This window comes from Nasonia vitripennis, chromosome 1 (assembly GCF_009193385.2).
Source record: "Nasonia vitripennis strain AsymCx chromosome 1, Nvit_psr_1.1, whole genome shotgun sequence".
NCBI lineage: Eukaryota > Metazoa > Arthropoda > Insecta > Hymenoptera > Pteromalidae > Nasonia > Nasonia vitripennis.
In genome coordinates this window covers 24,103,929-24,122,534 of record NC_045757.1, presented here as the reverse complement: position 1 = coordinate 24,122,534, position 18,606 = coordinate 24,103,929, and the positions used below count along the sequence as shown (strand labels likewise).

The window sequence follows — 18,606 nt, the reverse complement described above, 5'->3', positions numbered from 1 at the left end:
CAATGCATATTTTTTATTCGACTGTTTCTTGCTCGTCTCTCGCGTTACTGCGAGAACATCGCTAGAAGTGTATAGGCGAAAAAACGTGTCCGTGTCATATACGAACGTGTGTACCTCACAATCTCATACGACGTCGCGCATACGTTATAATATTCGTTTCGGTTTCACTATTATGGTTATTTAAAAACAGTATAGTGTATGTATGATGTATATAATAATAATCGCATATATATGTATATATTACTTCCATTGACCGTTTTCGCATCTCCATTGACTTGACACACGTTCGTCGCGAAATCGCTCTCACAGTTGCTTATGTAAAAACACAGGAATTTTACCTTTCTTCTGTCAGTCAGAGCTTCATTCTTTCCTTCAACGCTCTTTACATTCTCTTTCGACCAATATAAAGTGTGCAGTACCTGTTATCGATAAATTCATGTTATTAAATTAAACATCGGGAAAACTTGAACTTCTTCTTGATTTCTGTAACGAGAATTCATGATTTAGGTCGTAAATAATAAAAGTACAAATCATTTTATTGTTATGGTACATGATTTCATAAATAACAGGAGTTACATCCTCTTTATTCAACTGTCTGGGCGCATAAATTACAATGTTTCCTAAATTCAATCGAAAATCAACGGGTTCTCTCTGTCTGCACCTTAAAATTTCAATTTTCTGCATCAATACAGCAAAACTCGCAAGTGTTCGAAAATTTTCTAAATATATTCATCTAACAATCTTTTAATAAAATAATATAATGCTATACATCGCACGAAATTTCTTCTCAGTTTTCTCGATTATATCTCGATTCTTATTACGAGCATATCAAAAACGAGCGGGACTAATATATTTTATTAATATATATATAATACTTTTTTATTTCACGTGACACAGTCAGCTACTATAGTTTTCAAATACGAGCCTGATCGCCTTTCATGCTCTATTAATTTTGTTCTTATCAATTACAGATATCTCGCTCCGAAAAATTTAGTTAGGAAAAAATACTCTACGTGATTTTTTTTTCTTCTATACTTTTGGCAGTAATTAATAATCTTGCCTATATCGTAACATCGAAAATTCGTCAAGTTGCATTTATGTTTTTTTTTCTTCGTGCATATATGAGTGTTAAAATTTGTCGTCTTACGTAGTTTCACTGGACCATTCGACACAATATTCAGCGTTTCGCGTATGGCATAGTATATAGTTCACGTGAGTAGACAACGTAATAACGTACTCAATCTTGTATCATGTATACCACATTTTTTGTCATGATCAGAAAATAATATCAAGTATCTTGCACAAGCTATAAATTCTTCAAAGTACGAAAATGAAATCTTAGAAAGTACACACTTTACTGATCGCTAGAGAACAGTTTAATTTTTGTATTGATCGTCTGTTATACATTTTCATAGATAAGAGTATTTTATATAATATATTTAATATATAACGTGAATAGCATAAAGGGTCTCGTATATCGCAGAATCAAACGAAAAATTCGACAACCTTTAAAGTCCCTGAACAGAGATATTTATAGAATCACAACAATGTATCTTAAAAACTGTATGTACGTTTGGCTTGATTGGTTCTACGTCATATCCTTTATGTCATGTAATTTTTATATAAAATACTAAGCTCCTATTAATAACGGCGTCGATTTTTATTCCACACACATCATAATATAATATCTCATTCTAATATAGCTTCTCCACGATTGAGTACAATCCTTCTTTTTTTTTTTTATTATTTCCTTCTTTTCAATTTCTCGAAAAATTCATAGAAGTATATAACCTTTGACTATGGATTATAATCGATATATCACACTTATTCGCTAAAGTTACAAGTACAATAAGAATAATCATTTTGTACCTAGTTCGGGGGGTTTCTGCCTGCGTCTGTCTGTCGAATGAAATACTTTTCGTCGTCGAGTTCTTCGTTTTTCTCTCGATCTCTTTCGCTTGTGTTGGAAACAATCATAACTCCAAAACCGATAAAAATTCTTTTAATTTAAAGAAACAATGTGTGGCATGTTTAATAGTTCAACCATAAAACAATTGCGACTCGTTATTCAGACAAAAGAGAAAGAGCAAAAACGTTGAAATTTTCGATATCGTTACTTTCAGCTTCACTCGTAGGAATTCTATATTCAAGAATCCGGATAAGCCAGCTCGTTATTTGCGCGATTTTTTACACGCTTACAAAATACAACTACAAAGGGTCCCAAATACTGTGCCTGTGTAAGTGTAAATTTTACTGACTACTACCGCGTCGTTATAAGGATCTAAGATTCTTTCTAATTTATTTATTTATTTTTTTTTTTATTAAATTTACTCTTAAGTTTTTCGCTTCATTGCACACCTAATCCCTTGAACAGCGTTTTTTTTCTTAGATGAAAAATGGCTCAGCTAAAAATAGTCTATTAAAACTTTTACATATCGACTCTTAGTTTATTATATGTATTTTGTGCATCACCGCGATCCATAAAACTGATGATTACGCGATTTTGTCTCGATTCTGTGTTTTACAAAAAGGATAAAGTTGCGTTGAAAATTTTGTATAATATTTTTTATGTCAATTCTGTATATATGTAGATTTTTAAAAAGCTGCGTAAACATTAGCTATTTGCTTAGAAAGTTTCGAATAGACACAACGAAAAATCCTCGAATAGGTCATTAACTTTATCAAGTATTGGTGTCACACTGTATTGTCTCAGAAATCTTTGTGATCTTCGCTTATCTGTCGGCAGTTTCAAAGATTTCCTTACCTCATATGTAACACGATATTTGCTTCTAATTTTGATTCTGAAATCTCGAGTCCATATAATTATTCCGGTATCGCTAGAAATGTCAACGAACGACTACTACAAATCAGAAAATATATAATATAAGGTAAAAATGAAAGAAATAAAAAGTACTTCAGAGATCTTTGGAATGTCATTTTACTAATCAAAAGAAAAGGTAACTTAAACGTAACAAAGGTGTAAATAAATAAATTTGCACACCCTTCGAAGATATATATGTATGCATAATGTAATACAGTTCACACGAAAGCTTTCGATCGCGATCTCTATACCAATGTCATAATGCGCAAGAATCATAATAATAATGAACTTCATCCTCCTGTCATAAGTATATTAACAAATCGAATACCGTGCCCCTTTTACACAGCAAAAATTGTCAGTTTCGCTAATATCCCTGCGGCCTTAACAACTAAACGAATGCAGTTGATTTGCTCCTTCTACGTCAGTTATGCTTTTTTCTGTTTGTTCTACTCATATATATGTGTATACTTGCGTATAATAATACATTTTTCCGTTTAATGTTACACCTATATAATATCTAATTTTCTCATTTTATTTAAATAGGCCAGAGTTGTAATTATTTATTGCAGTCTTCAATGTTTCAAAAGTTCTCGAGAGTATCACGCTCGATCACTTTTTCTCTTAATTTTTTATCCTCCTATATTTTATTTTTGACCGTGTATTTTGTGTGTCGTGTATTTTTGTTCGCATTTACCCATTCATTGTATTTTTTGTCATTTTTTTTCGTACAAAATCAGTGTACGACAGTCAGTTTTCATTTTTAAGTAGTCATTTTGCATTACGTTTATGCCTACGCACTTGCAAACAACGCATATGGTTCTTTTTTCACTTTTTTCGTCTTTGTTTCGTTACGTACATGACACCTGCATCCATACGCATGTAACATATTACGTGAATTTTTAAAAAGTTACGTGGTATATTTTTTTTTATTTCTTGCATTTATGCGTTTGCTCTTCAAAAGAGACTATACTGATTTCATGTAGAAATAAACTTTTCTTTTAAAATACTAATAAATCTAATTTGCAATTTTTCTAATAAATAAATAACTCATCTGTTTTATTTGGCTTTTTCATGATTAAGCGCCAAAATAAATTTTCATAAATCACTACGGTTAATCAAAAATATATATTTAAGTCGCAGTATAGCCACTTGAATTTGTTCCATTTTTAATGAAAAACAAATCAGGAAACGGCGCAGCTGCTACACGGCTGCAATTATCGTTATTTACAGCAAAATTATCTAGTCAACTACGCACACACACATATATATATATATATATATATATATATATATATATATATATATATATATATATATATATATATACGTCTATTTCAATAAATTATATAGATGAACTACTATATGCTTGATACAATTTAAACAACAATGATCTCATCGACGTTTGTAATATTATTACCGTTAAACTTAATGACTGCACTTTGAACGTGGTGAGTATAACACACGTCGTAAAGTGGAGCGGCTCGCTGTCTCAAATGTTAATATTTACACATTACGTTATGTATAGAAAATAAAGGAGATGTAGGGAGAACAAAAAAAAAATAAATTATTATAAAATTCTACGTTACAAACGACTCAAAATAATATCACAACAGCAGTTAATACTAACTCGCAACTTTGGTTGACACCTTGATATTTGTAATCGTCGTTCATTTAAAAAACAATTCGTCAATGAATAAAGATTTTTCATTAATAATAAACAACGCTTCGAGCAATTCTCCGTCTGCATTGATAGAAAAATTATCTACGACAAAACTCTAATTCTTCCAAACATTAAACGATCAAGTCCTTCAGCATCAAATCAGTCGTGTTTCCATGAGGAATAGGAAGTACTATATAAATGATAAATTCATAGTTCAGTTACAAAGCTAGAAATGTCTCTGTTAAAAAATTAGAGAATTCGTCTATCAATGTTCAATTACTTTGAGATCTTGGGGAAATTGCTCAAAACTTTCCCACAATGTTGGAAAACATATCATCTCATCATCAAAATAAACTCGCTCGCATGTGTTCTTCGGTGAGAAGGGCTCGATTTTTTTAACCTAAATAACAAATACACGTATACATACTCGCTGGAAAGTAGAACGGAAAACGCACGATAAACTTCGCATACGCCTTGTTTTACATTTGTGCATATAAATCCTCTACTCGATAAATAGAATATCCTAGAATAATTTTCAAGAATGAGACGAGAAAATACTACCGCGACATTGCGCCGCATAACGAAGAAAATTTCACTAGTGACTCGATATACACCTTGTTTTTTCTTTCGTCTTTTTGGCTGAAGAATCAAGACGGGAGGTGAGAACATCTAGTCTTTCTCCCACGAGTGTATATAAATTCATCCCTTAATAGTTTCTACTAATGAATATTTCGCTTATTTTTGGCGTAAGTAAGTTTTTTTTCTCATTTATACACACTACCACCACGAACAAAGTTTCTTTTGTGATATATCATAGCTTTTTACAGCCTCTCTTATCGTACTACTCTCCGGTGTATCTTTGGCGTGTATCTGAAACATTGTTCACTCATTTCTGTCGCATCTTAGTTTTTACAAAATACTACGTTTTAATACTGCGAGATTTTCGCACTTTTCGTGGCTTTCGGATTTTTAATGAAACAAAGGATTCGCTAGTACAAAATTGATGACGTCGACTTCATTTTCCGAAAGATATTCAAAATCTAATTCTCGGGATGGACTTTGTTTTATACAATGTGAGTATAAAATGCCGTTCAAGTCTCTTCGTCAACTTAAAACACTTGATCTTAAAACTGTCGACAAGTAAGCTTAAGTTCTCAACTCAATGAAATGGCAAACGTTAAGATGTTTGTATGATTTTTCACAGTAAAACGATCGAAGCGCGGGAAAAAACTCGATAATAAATTTGAAATCTTCGCAAATAAAAGCGATATGTGTAAAAGAATCATACGAATTCCCAACCGATGATATAAGTGAAGCGTTTAATCCTCGTCTCAAGCAAATCCTTTACAAATCCTCCCGCGAAAGTCCTCCAAAATCTAATCAAGCTATTTAAGCCTCTTTGAGAGAGTTTCCTCGCTCGCACGGAGAGAAGCAAACGCATCAGAGCGCGCAACCTCATATATTATGCGTGGGTATAAGTACCGGACGAACAACACTGCAATAATAATCATCTAATTCCAATGTTAAATTTCCATTAGCACGTATTAGCCACAATACATACTCCACGTCTGCAGAGTCTGCATCGGAGCGTTTTCTACACGTAACACATCATATCGGGAATGATAACACCAATTAGATCTGCGTATTTAATTCATTACACCAAGTTTCGTAAAAAATTTCGATTCATTTTCGAAAAATCATCGCGTATCTTTCCCCGCACTTACATGAGGTCGCACTTGATGAGTTCCCTCTCGTCGTGCAACGAGTAAAACTCCTCTCAGACGTTCATCGCGTAATAAACCGGATTCTGCGCGTCGACAATCGGTCCCCCATTGGTGTCGTTCGTCACGAACGAAGCAGCGATACTCGCGGCACTTTGAGTCGTGGTGGCGAGTAGACCAGCGCTGGAAGGGACTGCGGGACAAACGACGTAATCGTGGGACGGGGCACTAGCTGCTCCTTCGGGGACACCGCGTTCGGCTACGCTACAGCTCGAGCCACGCTGGAGACTACCGGTGTGATGTTGCTGGGGTGGATGCTTCGTTGGGGAGGACAGCAGTGAGGATGTGCCGCTACTGATGCTGCCCGGGATCGAGGAGTTCGCCAGAAGACTCGCACTACTGAGCAGACCGCTGGTTATCTGGGAGGCTGGAGCGCAGCTCGTCTGGGTTTGCATGTCCGAAGAGGAGAGACGACCTGTAGATTATTTGTTTTTGTTTTTTAGTAAATAGTTGAAAAAAATTGCTAATTGTAGCTTTTACTAGACGCTGATAATTTTGCTGTAAAATGCGTTCGCGATGAGTTTTACTATTCGACGTGATATAAATTCAATCGTGCTTTGGCTGTAAGATTTACAATTTAAGTACGGAAAAATATTCGCTACACAAATAATAATGTACTTACATGCATGTAAAATGAATGGAAAATCGAGTTTTTCTTAGCAGCGGGAAAAAATTACTCCCTTGGGAGGAAAAAGTCTTTTTGTAGTTTTTTCCTCACTCTGCAGCCTATACGATGGATGTGTGTCTATATAAGTATTTTAACAATTTTTTAAATTTAAAAAATTTTCAATATTGTTTTACTTTGAAAAGTCCTCGAATTTCCCATTCCTTTTATATGCATGATAAATGGCCTATTCGTGCACTTATCATAAAAAGTACGGTGTGCAACGAGGGGGGAGTGGCTTTTTCAGACTTTTTCAGACAATCTTCCCTCCTAATTGCACAATATACTACACAATATTGTTCGAGGAATAAAATTTTGAAAACGAAAAAATATGTTTTTTGTAACTAAGATGTTTTCAGTTTTAAAGCCGCGAAGAGAATATTTTCTTCAAATTACCGTACCACACAAGGCGAGATTATACACACTTCATTCCCGCATCCGCATCAGAGAGACAGAGAAGCAGTAGCTGTCACCGATCGGCGATATAGCACACGAGTATACGCCATTTAATGAGATAAAAACATGTTAATAGAATTGATTAATTTACGAAAGCGAGAGATTATGGCTTCTTATCCAGAGTCAAGTTACACGAGGTTTTAGCGCATTTAGCTGCAAGCGACTTTGTGTTAACGCGAGACTCGGCATAGGCGCACATGTGTGTGTGTGTATGAAATCCGAGGTGTGAGCGGGTTAATTCTCTCTGTTTCTCTCTTTTCCTCTCGCTTTTTTTATCGGATAGTCCGATAAAAATTAGGTTCTGCACGATTGATCGGTGCTGGATAGAGGAAGCTAGGCTGAGTTGATTAAGTTTTTCTCGGAGTTGGAGCTTTCTCTCTTTCTGCCGCAGAGGTGTGAAGCGAAATTCGATAAACTCGTGTGCTACACGTGTACAGCCTCGTGTGCGCCGGATTAGGCAGATCCCGTTTTTTTAATTTAATTGACACGTATATAAATTACAAGCTCTGCTATGCAAAAGAGTGCGAGCCTCGCTAATTAGTCACGTCATCTCCCAAAGCTCCACAAATCACACCCACCCTGTATCTGCATCTGATAAGTGTAGGTCGCAGTGGCGGACGAGGGCGGCGGTGGCGGGCAGATCGAATACGTCGCTCCCGACAGCGTCTGCACGTAGTTCTGCTGTTGCTGTTGCTGTTGCTGCTGTTGCTGCTGCTGCTGCTGCTGCTGCTGCTGCTGCTGCTGCTGCTGCTGCACCTGTTGCTGGACGTGCATCGGATGGACGACGGATCCGTGAGGCAGAGTTTGACTACGAGCCGCCGCTGCCACTTGGAACTCCTCGCTCTGATGGAGGTGAAGGTGAAGCGCCGCGCTCGAAGTGGCCTGTGACAGAGTCGAGTGAGGGCGAAGAATAGAATTAACAAACGTGCTGCTAAAGTAAACCGGAACTGGGTGAGAGGCTGCTTTGATCTGCGTATAGGAGGGAATTCGATCGCAATCAACGCCCTCGGTAATGGACGATAATCGATATTAAATTTCTCGCGTATAGTCAATATTACAGGGAGTTTGAATTATTTTGCATAGCGGGCGGAATTTCAACTAGCTAATGGATTTTAGCAACTTTCATAATTGCTGGCTGTTTGGAAATGTGGAATACGCTCCAATGGAAAACTAGGCCTGCGAGTTATTCAAACTCTCATTAGTATTATGAGAGCTAATTTCAATGTACAATTTACGCTGCCACAAATTTTAACTCACCGGTATCGTCGCGGGCCTCACGTAGTATCTCGGCTGCTGCTGCTGCTGCTGCTGCTCTATCCTTCCGTTCCGTGGATAAGGATACCTCTCGAGGTGTTCCGCGTAATTCGTGGGCGACGAGTGTGGCGGTAGTATCCTCTGGATGTTCTGGTAGGTCGGGTCGCTGAGTCCGTTGTAGGGCACGAAGTACATGGTTCTGTAGCACTTGGCACCAGCAGCAGTAGCCGCCGCTGCCGCCGCAGCATTGACCGCGGCTGGGCTGACCGGTACCACCCCGGCCGAGTACCCCGTGCTGTACGACGGAGTCCTGTGATTCCTGGGGAGTGTGCTGTAGACTCCAGCAGATGCGACGTCCGTCGCGCCTCCAGCGATTCTGAGCATGCGAGCCGGGTTCAAGAGCGTCCCGCTCTGAAGACCGTTGCGCTGAACGTCCTGCTGCTGGGGCAGACTCCGGGGAAACGTGCTCTCGAGGTAGGACAGCGAAGCGGCGGCTACGGGTCGCTGCTGCGTTTGGTCCAGAAGGGCACCGCCCTCGGCGATGCTCTGATAGATGTCGTTGATCTGCCGCTGCATCGTGTTGATGCGGCTGATGGTGTTGGGGTCCGGGGCGACCTCGTTGGTGTAGGTCACCCTGTAGACGTCCGACGAGGACGACGAGCTGGCGGCGAGCTCGTCCTCGTGGGGTACGTTAGCCGCACACGAGGAGGGAACGCCTGTGCCGGAGAAACTGAGCCTGCAGGCCTCGGGCAGGGAGTTCGCGGCTGCGCTGCGGGTTCGAAGTTGACGGACGATCTCGTTGGTGGTCTCGAACTGGGCCTTGATACCCCGGACCGACGGGCGCCGGTTGAAGCCGTAGTCGTTGAGCTCGTCGTCGTCGTCGTCGTCGTCGCCGGCGTTGTTGAGGTTGATCACGTTCTTCGGAATCTCGATGCTCAGGGCGTTCGAGTCGTTCTTCTGCTGATGCTGCTGTTGCTGCTGTTGCTGGTCGTCGACGTCGTAGCGGCGCTTGATCCGCTCCGTTCGAGACTTGTCCTGCTCGACGAAAGCCAGAAGCTCGTCCGTGGGATCGCCCCCGAAAGCGTCCATCGAGGGACCGGAAGAGGTGGGCGTACCTCGGGTTACGTCCGGGGGCGCCGGGATGCCGTCGTTCAGCGCGTGCTCGATGTCTTCCAGGCTGTAGGAGGACTCGGAGTAGATCGAGTTCCGGTCGGTCGAGTTCATCTTCGCCGGCATCCTTTGGGCGGATATAAAAGACAGGAATCAATTTAGTGACTTGTTAACAATTCAGAGTATTCCTTACGGCTTTTCGGAATTAGAAGAGAAACGTAAACTAGGTAAAAAGAAAGAAAAATAGGTTACCTGTAATAATCCTCACGACCGTCAACGCCACTGGCAGAAACGCACGACAGCGGCGCAAGGCTGGCCAGGAATTGTTTCCTCGCCTCGTTGTTGACTTTGGCGCCCGACGGCGGCTTCATGTTCATCGCGTGCTTGCCCCCGAGCCCGATATCCGGCAGGTTCAACTCCTGCCCGCTGTTATTACTGCTACCGCTGCTGCTGCCGCTGCTGCTCTTCTTCTGCCCGAACAGATCCGTGATCTTCCTGTAGGCCAGATTGCTCGAGTGGTGGTGATGATGGTGCGACTGGACGACGTGGCTGCTCTTGGGCCTCTCCTCGCCGGACGGCGACGTCCTCACGGGCAGCTGGTGCGCCTGGTCCTCGTTACCCTCGCCGATCGACCTGCCCATGAGGCCGTTCACAAGCGCGTTGTTGTTATTGCTGTTGCTGTTGCTGCTGCTGCTGCTGCTGCTGTTGTTGTTATTGTTGTTGTTGTTGTTGTTGTTCTGGGCATTGATTCTGCCGGTGTTGTTGTTCTCGGAGGCGCTGCTGTCGGCCGTGTCCTCGTCCTCGTCGACGCAGGTCAGCTGTCGGATGCGCTCCTCCAGGGTGAGGTCCTTGCTGCGCAGGTTCTTCTTCTTGAGGGTGCCGCCGCCACCGCTGCCGGCCTCGTACTTGCAGATCAGGCTGCGCCTCAGGGCGTTCCTCTCGATGGTGCGCTTGATCGAGGAGTCGCTCTCGGACGAGTCGGAGCGGCTGCCGGCGCCGATTTTCGAGCGCTGCTTCACCGCGTCAAACAGCCGCAGGCTCTCCTGGGTGATGAGGAACTGCTGGCTGTCGACGGCGTCCTCCAGCGCCGAGTCCTCCAGATCCGTGGAGACGCTCTTCACCGGAGCCGGCGGCGGGGAGATGAATCTCGGGTCGGGGAACAGCTGGCGAACCGCCGAGTTGGGCTTGAGACTGTTGGAGACGAGGGACGAGACGCTGCCCAGTTTGAAGGCCAGGGACAGCTCGGTTGGCTTCTCCTGGGGCTGGTTGCCGGCGTCGTCGGACTTGACGAGGCTGCTCTCGCCGTTGGGGGTCGAGTTCTTGTCGGAGGAGTCGAGGGACTTCAGGTGCGAGCTGTCCGCCTCGTCGATCGCCGCCCGGCTCGACGTTTCCTCCTCGCTGATCTCCCGGACGATCCGACGCTCCGTCACCGTCGTCATCGTGATCGTCTCCACGAGGTATCGCTGCTGCACATCTGAAGAGATTTTGCGGGGGAAAAACGGTCTGCGTTAATAACTCCGTTAGACTAGCTTATGAGACGAGTAGAATCTGACCGATCGAGCCCGGTCAGACGGTATCGACGAGCCAAGGCGCGCTAGACTTCCCGGAGTCGATGGACCGTCATCCGGACGACAGAGAGGCGTGCGAAACTGAAACGTAAAGTCGCCGGAAAACGAAATTTCGCGCTCAAAGCAACTAACCGAAAGAGTAAGCCCGTAATCGATCAAAGTTTTCAGTTCCAAGCAAGCGGAGAACAAACAACAACGGATTTCCGAAAGCCCGGAGGACGTGGCATCAGCCCCGAAAGTGGAAACTCGCGCCATCAGCTCGTTCGAGACCCGTATTATTTGCATCAGGCTAGGGATACGGGGAGAGCAAGCTTGATTGGCGCCTTTGTTCAATCTCTGCTCCTTCTTCTTCTTTTTCACGACGTTTATCCCAGCGATGCGGCTGCAAAGCTTAACAATCGCCCGAAGATTTTCGAGCTCGGAGATCCTGTAAATTTCGAGTCGCTCACTTCTCGATAAGAATAGACTCTAATACTCCGAGATGATTTTTTACCCGTCGCTTCGAGATAACAGCCTCTTAAGAGCTTTCGCAATACTCTCAGCTAGAGTACGGCGAGACACGGCGGAATAAAGCACAGCGCGAACCGCGACGGATCTGAGATCCTTCTCCGCGAGCTTTTCTCCGTCTCTTCCCCGCCGGTAGAGGGTTTCAGCAGACGGAAACGAAAATTCAGCGATTACGCCATTACGTCGTTCGAGGCCCAGTTTTCCGCTGGAAGTGCGCGCGGGGCTCAGTTAATTTTCAAAAAGCGCGATTTCGAGCGGAATTTCATTTTTTCCCCATCGATCGAACTTCAATTTTTTTCCCCCGGAAACCGGACGTCGAACGCTCCCGTGCGTTCCTGAAAAAATGAAATTGAGCAGAAGCGCGGAGCGATTGGTTTTTTTCCTTTCCGGAGTGAGAAATTTTTGTCCGCGTCGCTCGAAATAAAAGTTTCTGAAAATTCGAGCGTGTGTACCATATACTGCATATAGCTGGCGGAAAAAGAACACGTATAATATGCTCGCGCGAGATGGAGATGTCATATACGGGCTCGTTGTCTGGGCGCATTCCTCGGGAGTATGCACGCGCGGAAAGAAACCCGAGCGGCTGTTATGAAAGGGGACTCGGATGATCGCGTGTGTGCCGCGATGGGAAAAGAAGAGCTGCAGAGAAAGAAGAAGAAGAGGAAGAGCTGGGTATATGCGCGAGCGAAGGCTGCTGGTACCTGGCGTCGTCTGCTGAGCCTGATCGATAGTCGCTTGGAGTACGTTGCCGGCCTCCTCGGAACTCGGCTGATCCTGCGAGGCGCTGCGCTGCTGTTGGGCGCTTTTCGACGAGTCCTCCTGACGCTGAGCGAGACTCGACGTGGCTGCGCTGCCGGAGACATCCTCGCCGCTGCAGTTCGCGTTCGCAGCTTCTGGAATAACGGAGTTGGGATTTAAATGTCGGCTTGGGCTTGTTGTCACACCTATACTCCTCATGTGATGGATTTTGCGCAGGGCTTAGCGAGCTGAGGGGAGCTTTCGCTGATGGACGAATTTGCGCGGTTTCGGCGTGAAATATGTGATTATGTTGAGCCTCCGCATAAAGTCATGCGCCGAAATGTATATAACGCGTTGTGCTCCGCTGCGATGTAATAATCATAATTGGCTTATATATGCCTTCATGACGGCCTGTATATCAGGCTGTTCGGATAATTCACCCCGAAATTCACGAACTCACGTTAGCATACATTTTTATACTTATTTTCAATTTTCCTTATTCGAATAACGAGAAAAAGGTCGAACTTTCCCGACGACCTCCTCGCGCTTATGTATGAATAAACCAGCTGGGGGCTGCTGCCTCCATTACTCGGTACATCAGAAAACGCCACTCGCGGAGAGTTTCATAAAAAGCGCCGGGGAGAGGTGCTATGATACTTTCCCCGCACGTCCGCGCGTCTGACCAGACGCGGCCGTTTCCACTTTAATATACACAGATTTATTTGCCTCCGTGAGCCGAATCTCGCGCGCGAGCAGCTTCCACAAATCATTATTTTAAGCTTCGCGCTTCCAAGACAAAATATCTCGCTTCTATATATTATATAACTTCGGAAGCGCAAACAACGATCCTGTAATGTAATATAACTTGTTGCGGTACCGTCCACATACCGCGAACTATTAAGTATTCCGTCAACGCTGCGCAGTGGATATGGTTACTTGGTAAAGTGCATCGTCGCGGGGAAAAATGTCCGTTCGAATTTCCCGCGAAATTTGCGACGAGGAGGACGTTAGCAAGTTCGGCTAGATCCTAAACGCGATTTTTCCTTCCAGCCCTTATACGAAGTTTGGCCTACTTTAACTTTGCCGGCCCGCTGCAAAAGTGGAAAAATTGATTCCAACATGTCGAGAAGTTCGAATTTCGCGCTCTGACTTCCATAGAGGCAAGGATATAGGGGGTGAGAGAGGGACTTGGATCTTCCTTATCGAATTGGAAATGCCGGCAAAAATACGATATGAATTCCGCTTTATCTAGCCGACGACGTATAAGGTTCTCCATATCCTCTATGTATAAAGTTAATCCTCTGACTTTTTCGATTAGATTTTTTTCACTATACAGTACTCCATTAGATCGCGTTGATTCTGGAAGTTTTAATCGCGTGATTATTCCAGATATACGTTCGCGGCTCGCAGAGGAAATTTTCAGGTTGCAAGCATACACTCGGTGCATTATTGTGATTAATTCTTCGTTTTTGCATACGACGACTATATTTGCATGTTTGCATCTCGCGCTGCCATTCATTAGCTGAAATTCATCGTGCTTTTTCCGAGCGCGAAAAAGTTTTCGAGGCTACTGCGTGTCGCAGAAATTGAAGATAAGCTCGAGTACACAAGTCCGATGATCACACTGTAAAAAATCCGCCGAAAAAAGCACGCAACCGCAATTCTAGCCTCCGAGCGACAAACGGCTCCATAAATCACGGCTAAATCGACAAGCTCCACTGCAATGTATATACATTCGCGTATATCTCACTTCATCAGGCACACTCGCAGATACACACTGCACGAGAGAGTAAACGCCTCGCAGTAATCTGACGCCGAAGTAGGTTACATTCTCGCGTGAACTCCGCGGACTATATGCTCCTCTGTCACAACATCGCAGAAGAAACAACAACAGCGGTAGCAGCAGCTGCAGCAGCTATACGTACGGCTCTTTTCGCGCTTCGTCCTGTATTTGATGCTCGCCTCCGATTTCATGCCGACTGACGGACTGACAGCTGGATTCGTTCCATCGTGTGCGGCTCCGTGTACTGTCGCTGCTGCTACGCTATATACCCGGCGCTGCTCTTGTTCTTATCGGAGGAAGAGAGAGAAGAGAGCTGCGGTTATCGTTATCAAACGGCGACGCGGTTTATCGGAGTAGCCGAGCGGAGCGAGGACAGGTATAGAGACACGCACCTGTGTGTCAGTGTCTGTGAGGAGAGTTCATGGGAAAAAGGTCTGTTTGAATATGCGGGTTAGTTGCGGTTGGTCTACTGTTGTCTATGATGGAAATTTCACGGCGACTGGTTTTTTGGTGTCCTGAGTGCTCGGAGTAGTCGTATAAGTGGCTAAATGGATTCCCACTGTTTTTCAAAAAAAGTGGAACAATTGTACGTAGTAAAATAGAACGATTTGCACTATTTCAGCGTTAAAAATTATTCGAAGCGCAGTTTCGCGCGCGCTTTTTCCGCGCGAAGGTAAAATATAACGATGATTTAAAGCAGAAGATCCCCAACGGATTCATCCAGGTGAAATACAGTTCAGGCTTTTTCATCTTCTGCGCATGACTCTAACGTGTCGTATACGTAGCGCCAGAGGTTACGCGCGCTATGGTGTTCGATCATTCCTGTAGTCCAGGGCAATTTCCCTTATGCTGAACCCACTGCCTATACGTGTACTCTATCTCTAGAAATTGACTTGCGCATCGGGTCAAAGGGTATAGGAATTCATGCGGTTCTGTCGCATACATGAGAATTTTCGACTCGAAAATTTGGTCGCTGCAGTTCTCGTCGATTGGAAAATCGATTATGTGGCTTTGATAATTGCTGAAGAATCGAGCTCAGCCGCCTAATTGGAATAGAAGAATAATGAGATAAATAATTTTGCTAAAGTGAACTTTTCTTAGACCGAGTGTAACGAAAAATCCACTTAGCCCTTAGCGGAATATTTCAAAAATTTTCAAAATTTTCAATTTAGGTCACAAATGAGAGTTAACATTTGCAGTTGACGACAAAATTTTGTCAGCGAGCAAACAAATGTTTTTCGAGTATCCATGTATCTCACCAGGTGCAAAATTCAATTCCATCGAATAGGATATTCATCACCTCGAGCGTGTACAGTCGGATCCTATGCACAATACCCGCGTCCAATACGTCTGCGTCGTCTATATAAGAGATCACGACAAGATCACACGTCGATTCTGCAAGTGACGAAAGCTGGTAGGCGTATACAGCTCTCTATACACAAGTTGTGCAATCAAACTGCGCACACCTATAGTAAATCTAATTTAGATATAGTACATTATGAGTCCGCAGAGCGCAAAGAGAACAATTTTTCGTTAACAACGGTTACCTTTAACGACCTTTTCATTGTACGCACTTTCCCACTGATACGAATCACTGCGTTTAAACAGTTGCACAAGTCGCGCAAATCTACGCGAATTATGACTATAATCACAGGTTCTCCTGATTCTCGTTGCTTAATTGTAATTGCTCAATACCCCTCCGTACGTTTTAACGAAAATCCGTAGAGTCTATGAACACACCTCGACTGATTTCCAAACAGTAGTCTTCGATTAGCTTGTCAATGCCTCGATGACAGCTCGCAATCAAAAAATTCCTTTCACACACGCTCGCGTGTCCTTCCCACATACAAGTATACCGAGCGACAATAGGAACTACAACTCTTTCTCCGCAGCAACAAAAGAGCCAAGGAGCACAGAGCTCGAAAATTCGTTCTCAGGAAAACGAACGAACGAATTCCAAGAGAAAATAAAGGGAAATACTGCGCGGCAGCAGCAGCAGCAAAGTCAGGGAATAAAGGAGGAGCATGAGTCCCGGCCCTCCTTTGTGTCTGTCTCTCGCAGGCCGCTTAATATGCCCGGCGCGAAAAACTCGCGCCCGCGCATACCTTTGATATATATATATATATATATATATATATATATATATATATATATATATATATATATATATATATATATATATATATATATATATATATATATATATATATATATAATACCCACCCAATATATGATACCCACCGGAGGGAGGTGTGTGTAATATGTATAGAGGTAAACGCACGCGTGCCGCGAAATTCGGGACTTTGGAAAATAGTTCATCGGAGCAAAAAGAGCTCGCATAGCGGATTATTGTTTCAACAATTGCCAGGAATGCTCGGCGCCCTTATTCGCAGCCGGGATCAAGTTGTTGGAAATTCCGAGTAGCATTTCGGCAAGTAATCAAGCTTCTGCCACAGCAGCAACCTTTCCACGATTCAACGCCACCCGCGAGAAAGAATGAGTTCCCGCCAAATCTATATAATGTAACTAATTTATCAGCAGCCTTTTGTTGCAATACGCGTCGTGGCAGGGTATGCATCATCGCGACGAGGTGTGAGAGAGAGAGAGAGAGAGAGAGAGAGAGAGAGAGAGAGAGAGAGAGAGAGAGAGAGAGAGAGAGAGAGAAAAGGGACAATGAGAAGTGATATAGCGCGAGTGGCTTTGTGGAGAGCGCGTATGCACATGTGCGAGGTACGATATTGAAAAAGGCGTGTGCGCGCGCGCGCGCGTGAGCTATTCCTTTGACGCGGCAGCAGCTCTTTCTCTCATTGACACGACAGCGGCGACTCATCTGCATTGTGATAGAAGGGTTTTGCTGACGCGGCTTTGACTTTTGGCAGCGGATGAGAAAATTCGAAAATTTTTTTTCAGCGCAAATTTACATGACGCCGTTGCGGGGGGTGATGGGTATCGATTGATTTTACAGCGGGAATATCCGCGGCATCAAAGAAAGTATTAAAAGCATTGTGGGGAGATGGTGTATTCGAACCTGTATATAATAACTGCGTATAATACTTGAGTCCGTTGGCTACGCATAACGCGAGGAATATATTCATAGATTGAATATATGCGCTTGTTTATTTATGTTTGCTCGTCTTATTTTGAATTACTGATTTCACTGCGACGTTGCAGTATACCTGATGAATTGAAACTTTTCTATACGCTCTGCTACGATAGGTTGCGAATGGGTATGCATGGAAAACAAAACAGCTCGCTGGATATTGATCCATATGCAGCTCTTTTTAATTAAAATTTTTTTTCTGCGGTGAAAATATACGTGCATAATTCGCCTCATCGATTTCCCATAATCGAGTCAACGTCCGCGCTGAATATATTGAAATTCCGTATATAGTGGTACGTACACGATGTAATCATTTAAATAAGTAAGCGTAATAATTGATTTTCAGACCAATTACGACGATATTGATTAACGGTCTCGCTGTGAGAAACCTTACAGAACCAATTTAAATTAAAATATTGTTGTTGCTAAAATTAATAAAAAACGAACTAAAATTAAATGTACCACTAGAAATTCCAGAGGATAAATCGATGAATTCCCACATTCTGCCGCCGCCGACAAAAAGCGAATGAATAAAAGCGAAGTACTTGAGCTTCGTAGAAATAACCGCACAAAAAACGAAAAGAAAAAAAATCAATTCCCTACTCTCTAAAAAAACACTCCATTTCACACTTCAATCCTCTCATCATGATTTTGAAAAATAAAAATCCGCATCAACAGGCAATCCGACGCACAATAAGGCGCCGACGAAATCGAAGCTTAGGATAAAAATAAAGTAAATCCGCCACGCAGAGATAATCATCCCTCAGTCGCACAAAAGCTCCGGATAATTCACTTCAAACGATCTTCCCGGAACATCTTCGACACAAGTCCCGTTCCCTTGGCGACGATATCCAATAACGAGTAAACATGTCCCTCTCTTTCCTCTATCGTGGCCGCGAGCTTGAGATGAGATGTATCGGCTTGTTTCTTCCAGAGGATTTCGCCGGATTCAATTTGGAAAAGTGCGCGGGAGAAGCTCCGTATTTGTATTTCCCGCCGAAAATTTAAACACAGAGCGGGAGAGCGAGAATTTCATTCCAAGATGATAAAGTTAGCTCGTAATGCGTTTATGCTCGACACTGGTAATGTATACGCAAATGAACGAGTAGCTGCAGTTACACAGCGTAGCTCGATGTAACTCGCTTAGCATGTAAAGTTCTCCGA

General features: G+C 43.2%; 1 protein-coding gene across 2 annotated transcripts in view; it reads right to left on the bottom strand.

Moving 5' to 3' along the window:
- Positions 1-4,216: 4,216 nt before the first annotated feature.
- Positions 4,217-18,606, bottom strand: part of LOC100115902 (J domain-containing protein DDB_G0295729) — a 51,061-nt gene continuing 36,671 nt past the window's right edge. The window contains exons 2-6 of one of the 2 annotated variants that reach the window (XM_003425195.5): positions 12,523-12,714; positions 9,999-11,220; positions 8,640-9,873; positions 7,961-8,264; positions 4,217-6,677 (exon numbers count right to left, since the gene is read on the bottom strand). In XM_003425195.5, the coding sequence (XP_003425243.1) occupies positions 6,259-6,677; positions 7,961-8,264; positions 8,640-9,873; positions 9,999-11,220; positions 12,523-12,714 (3,371 nt within the window). In that variant the 3' untranslated portion in view covers positions 4,217-6,258. The remainder of the gene's footprint in view (positions 6,678-7,960; positions 8,265-8,639; positions 9,874-9,998; positions 11,221-12,522; positions 12,715-18,606) is intronic. The other variant, XM_031921356.2, reaches the window with a different exon arrangement.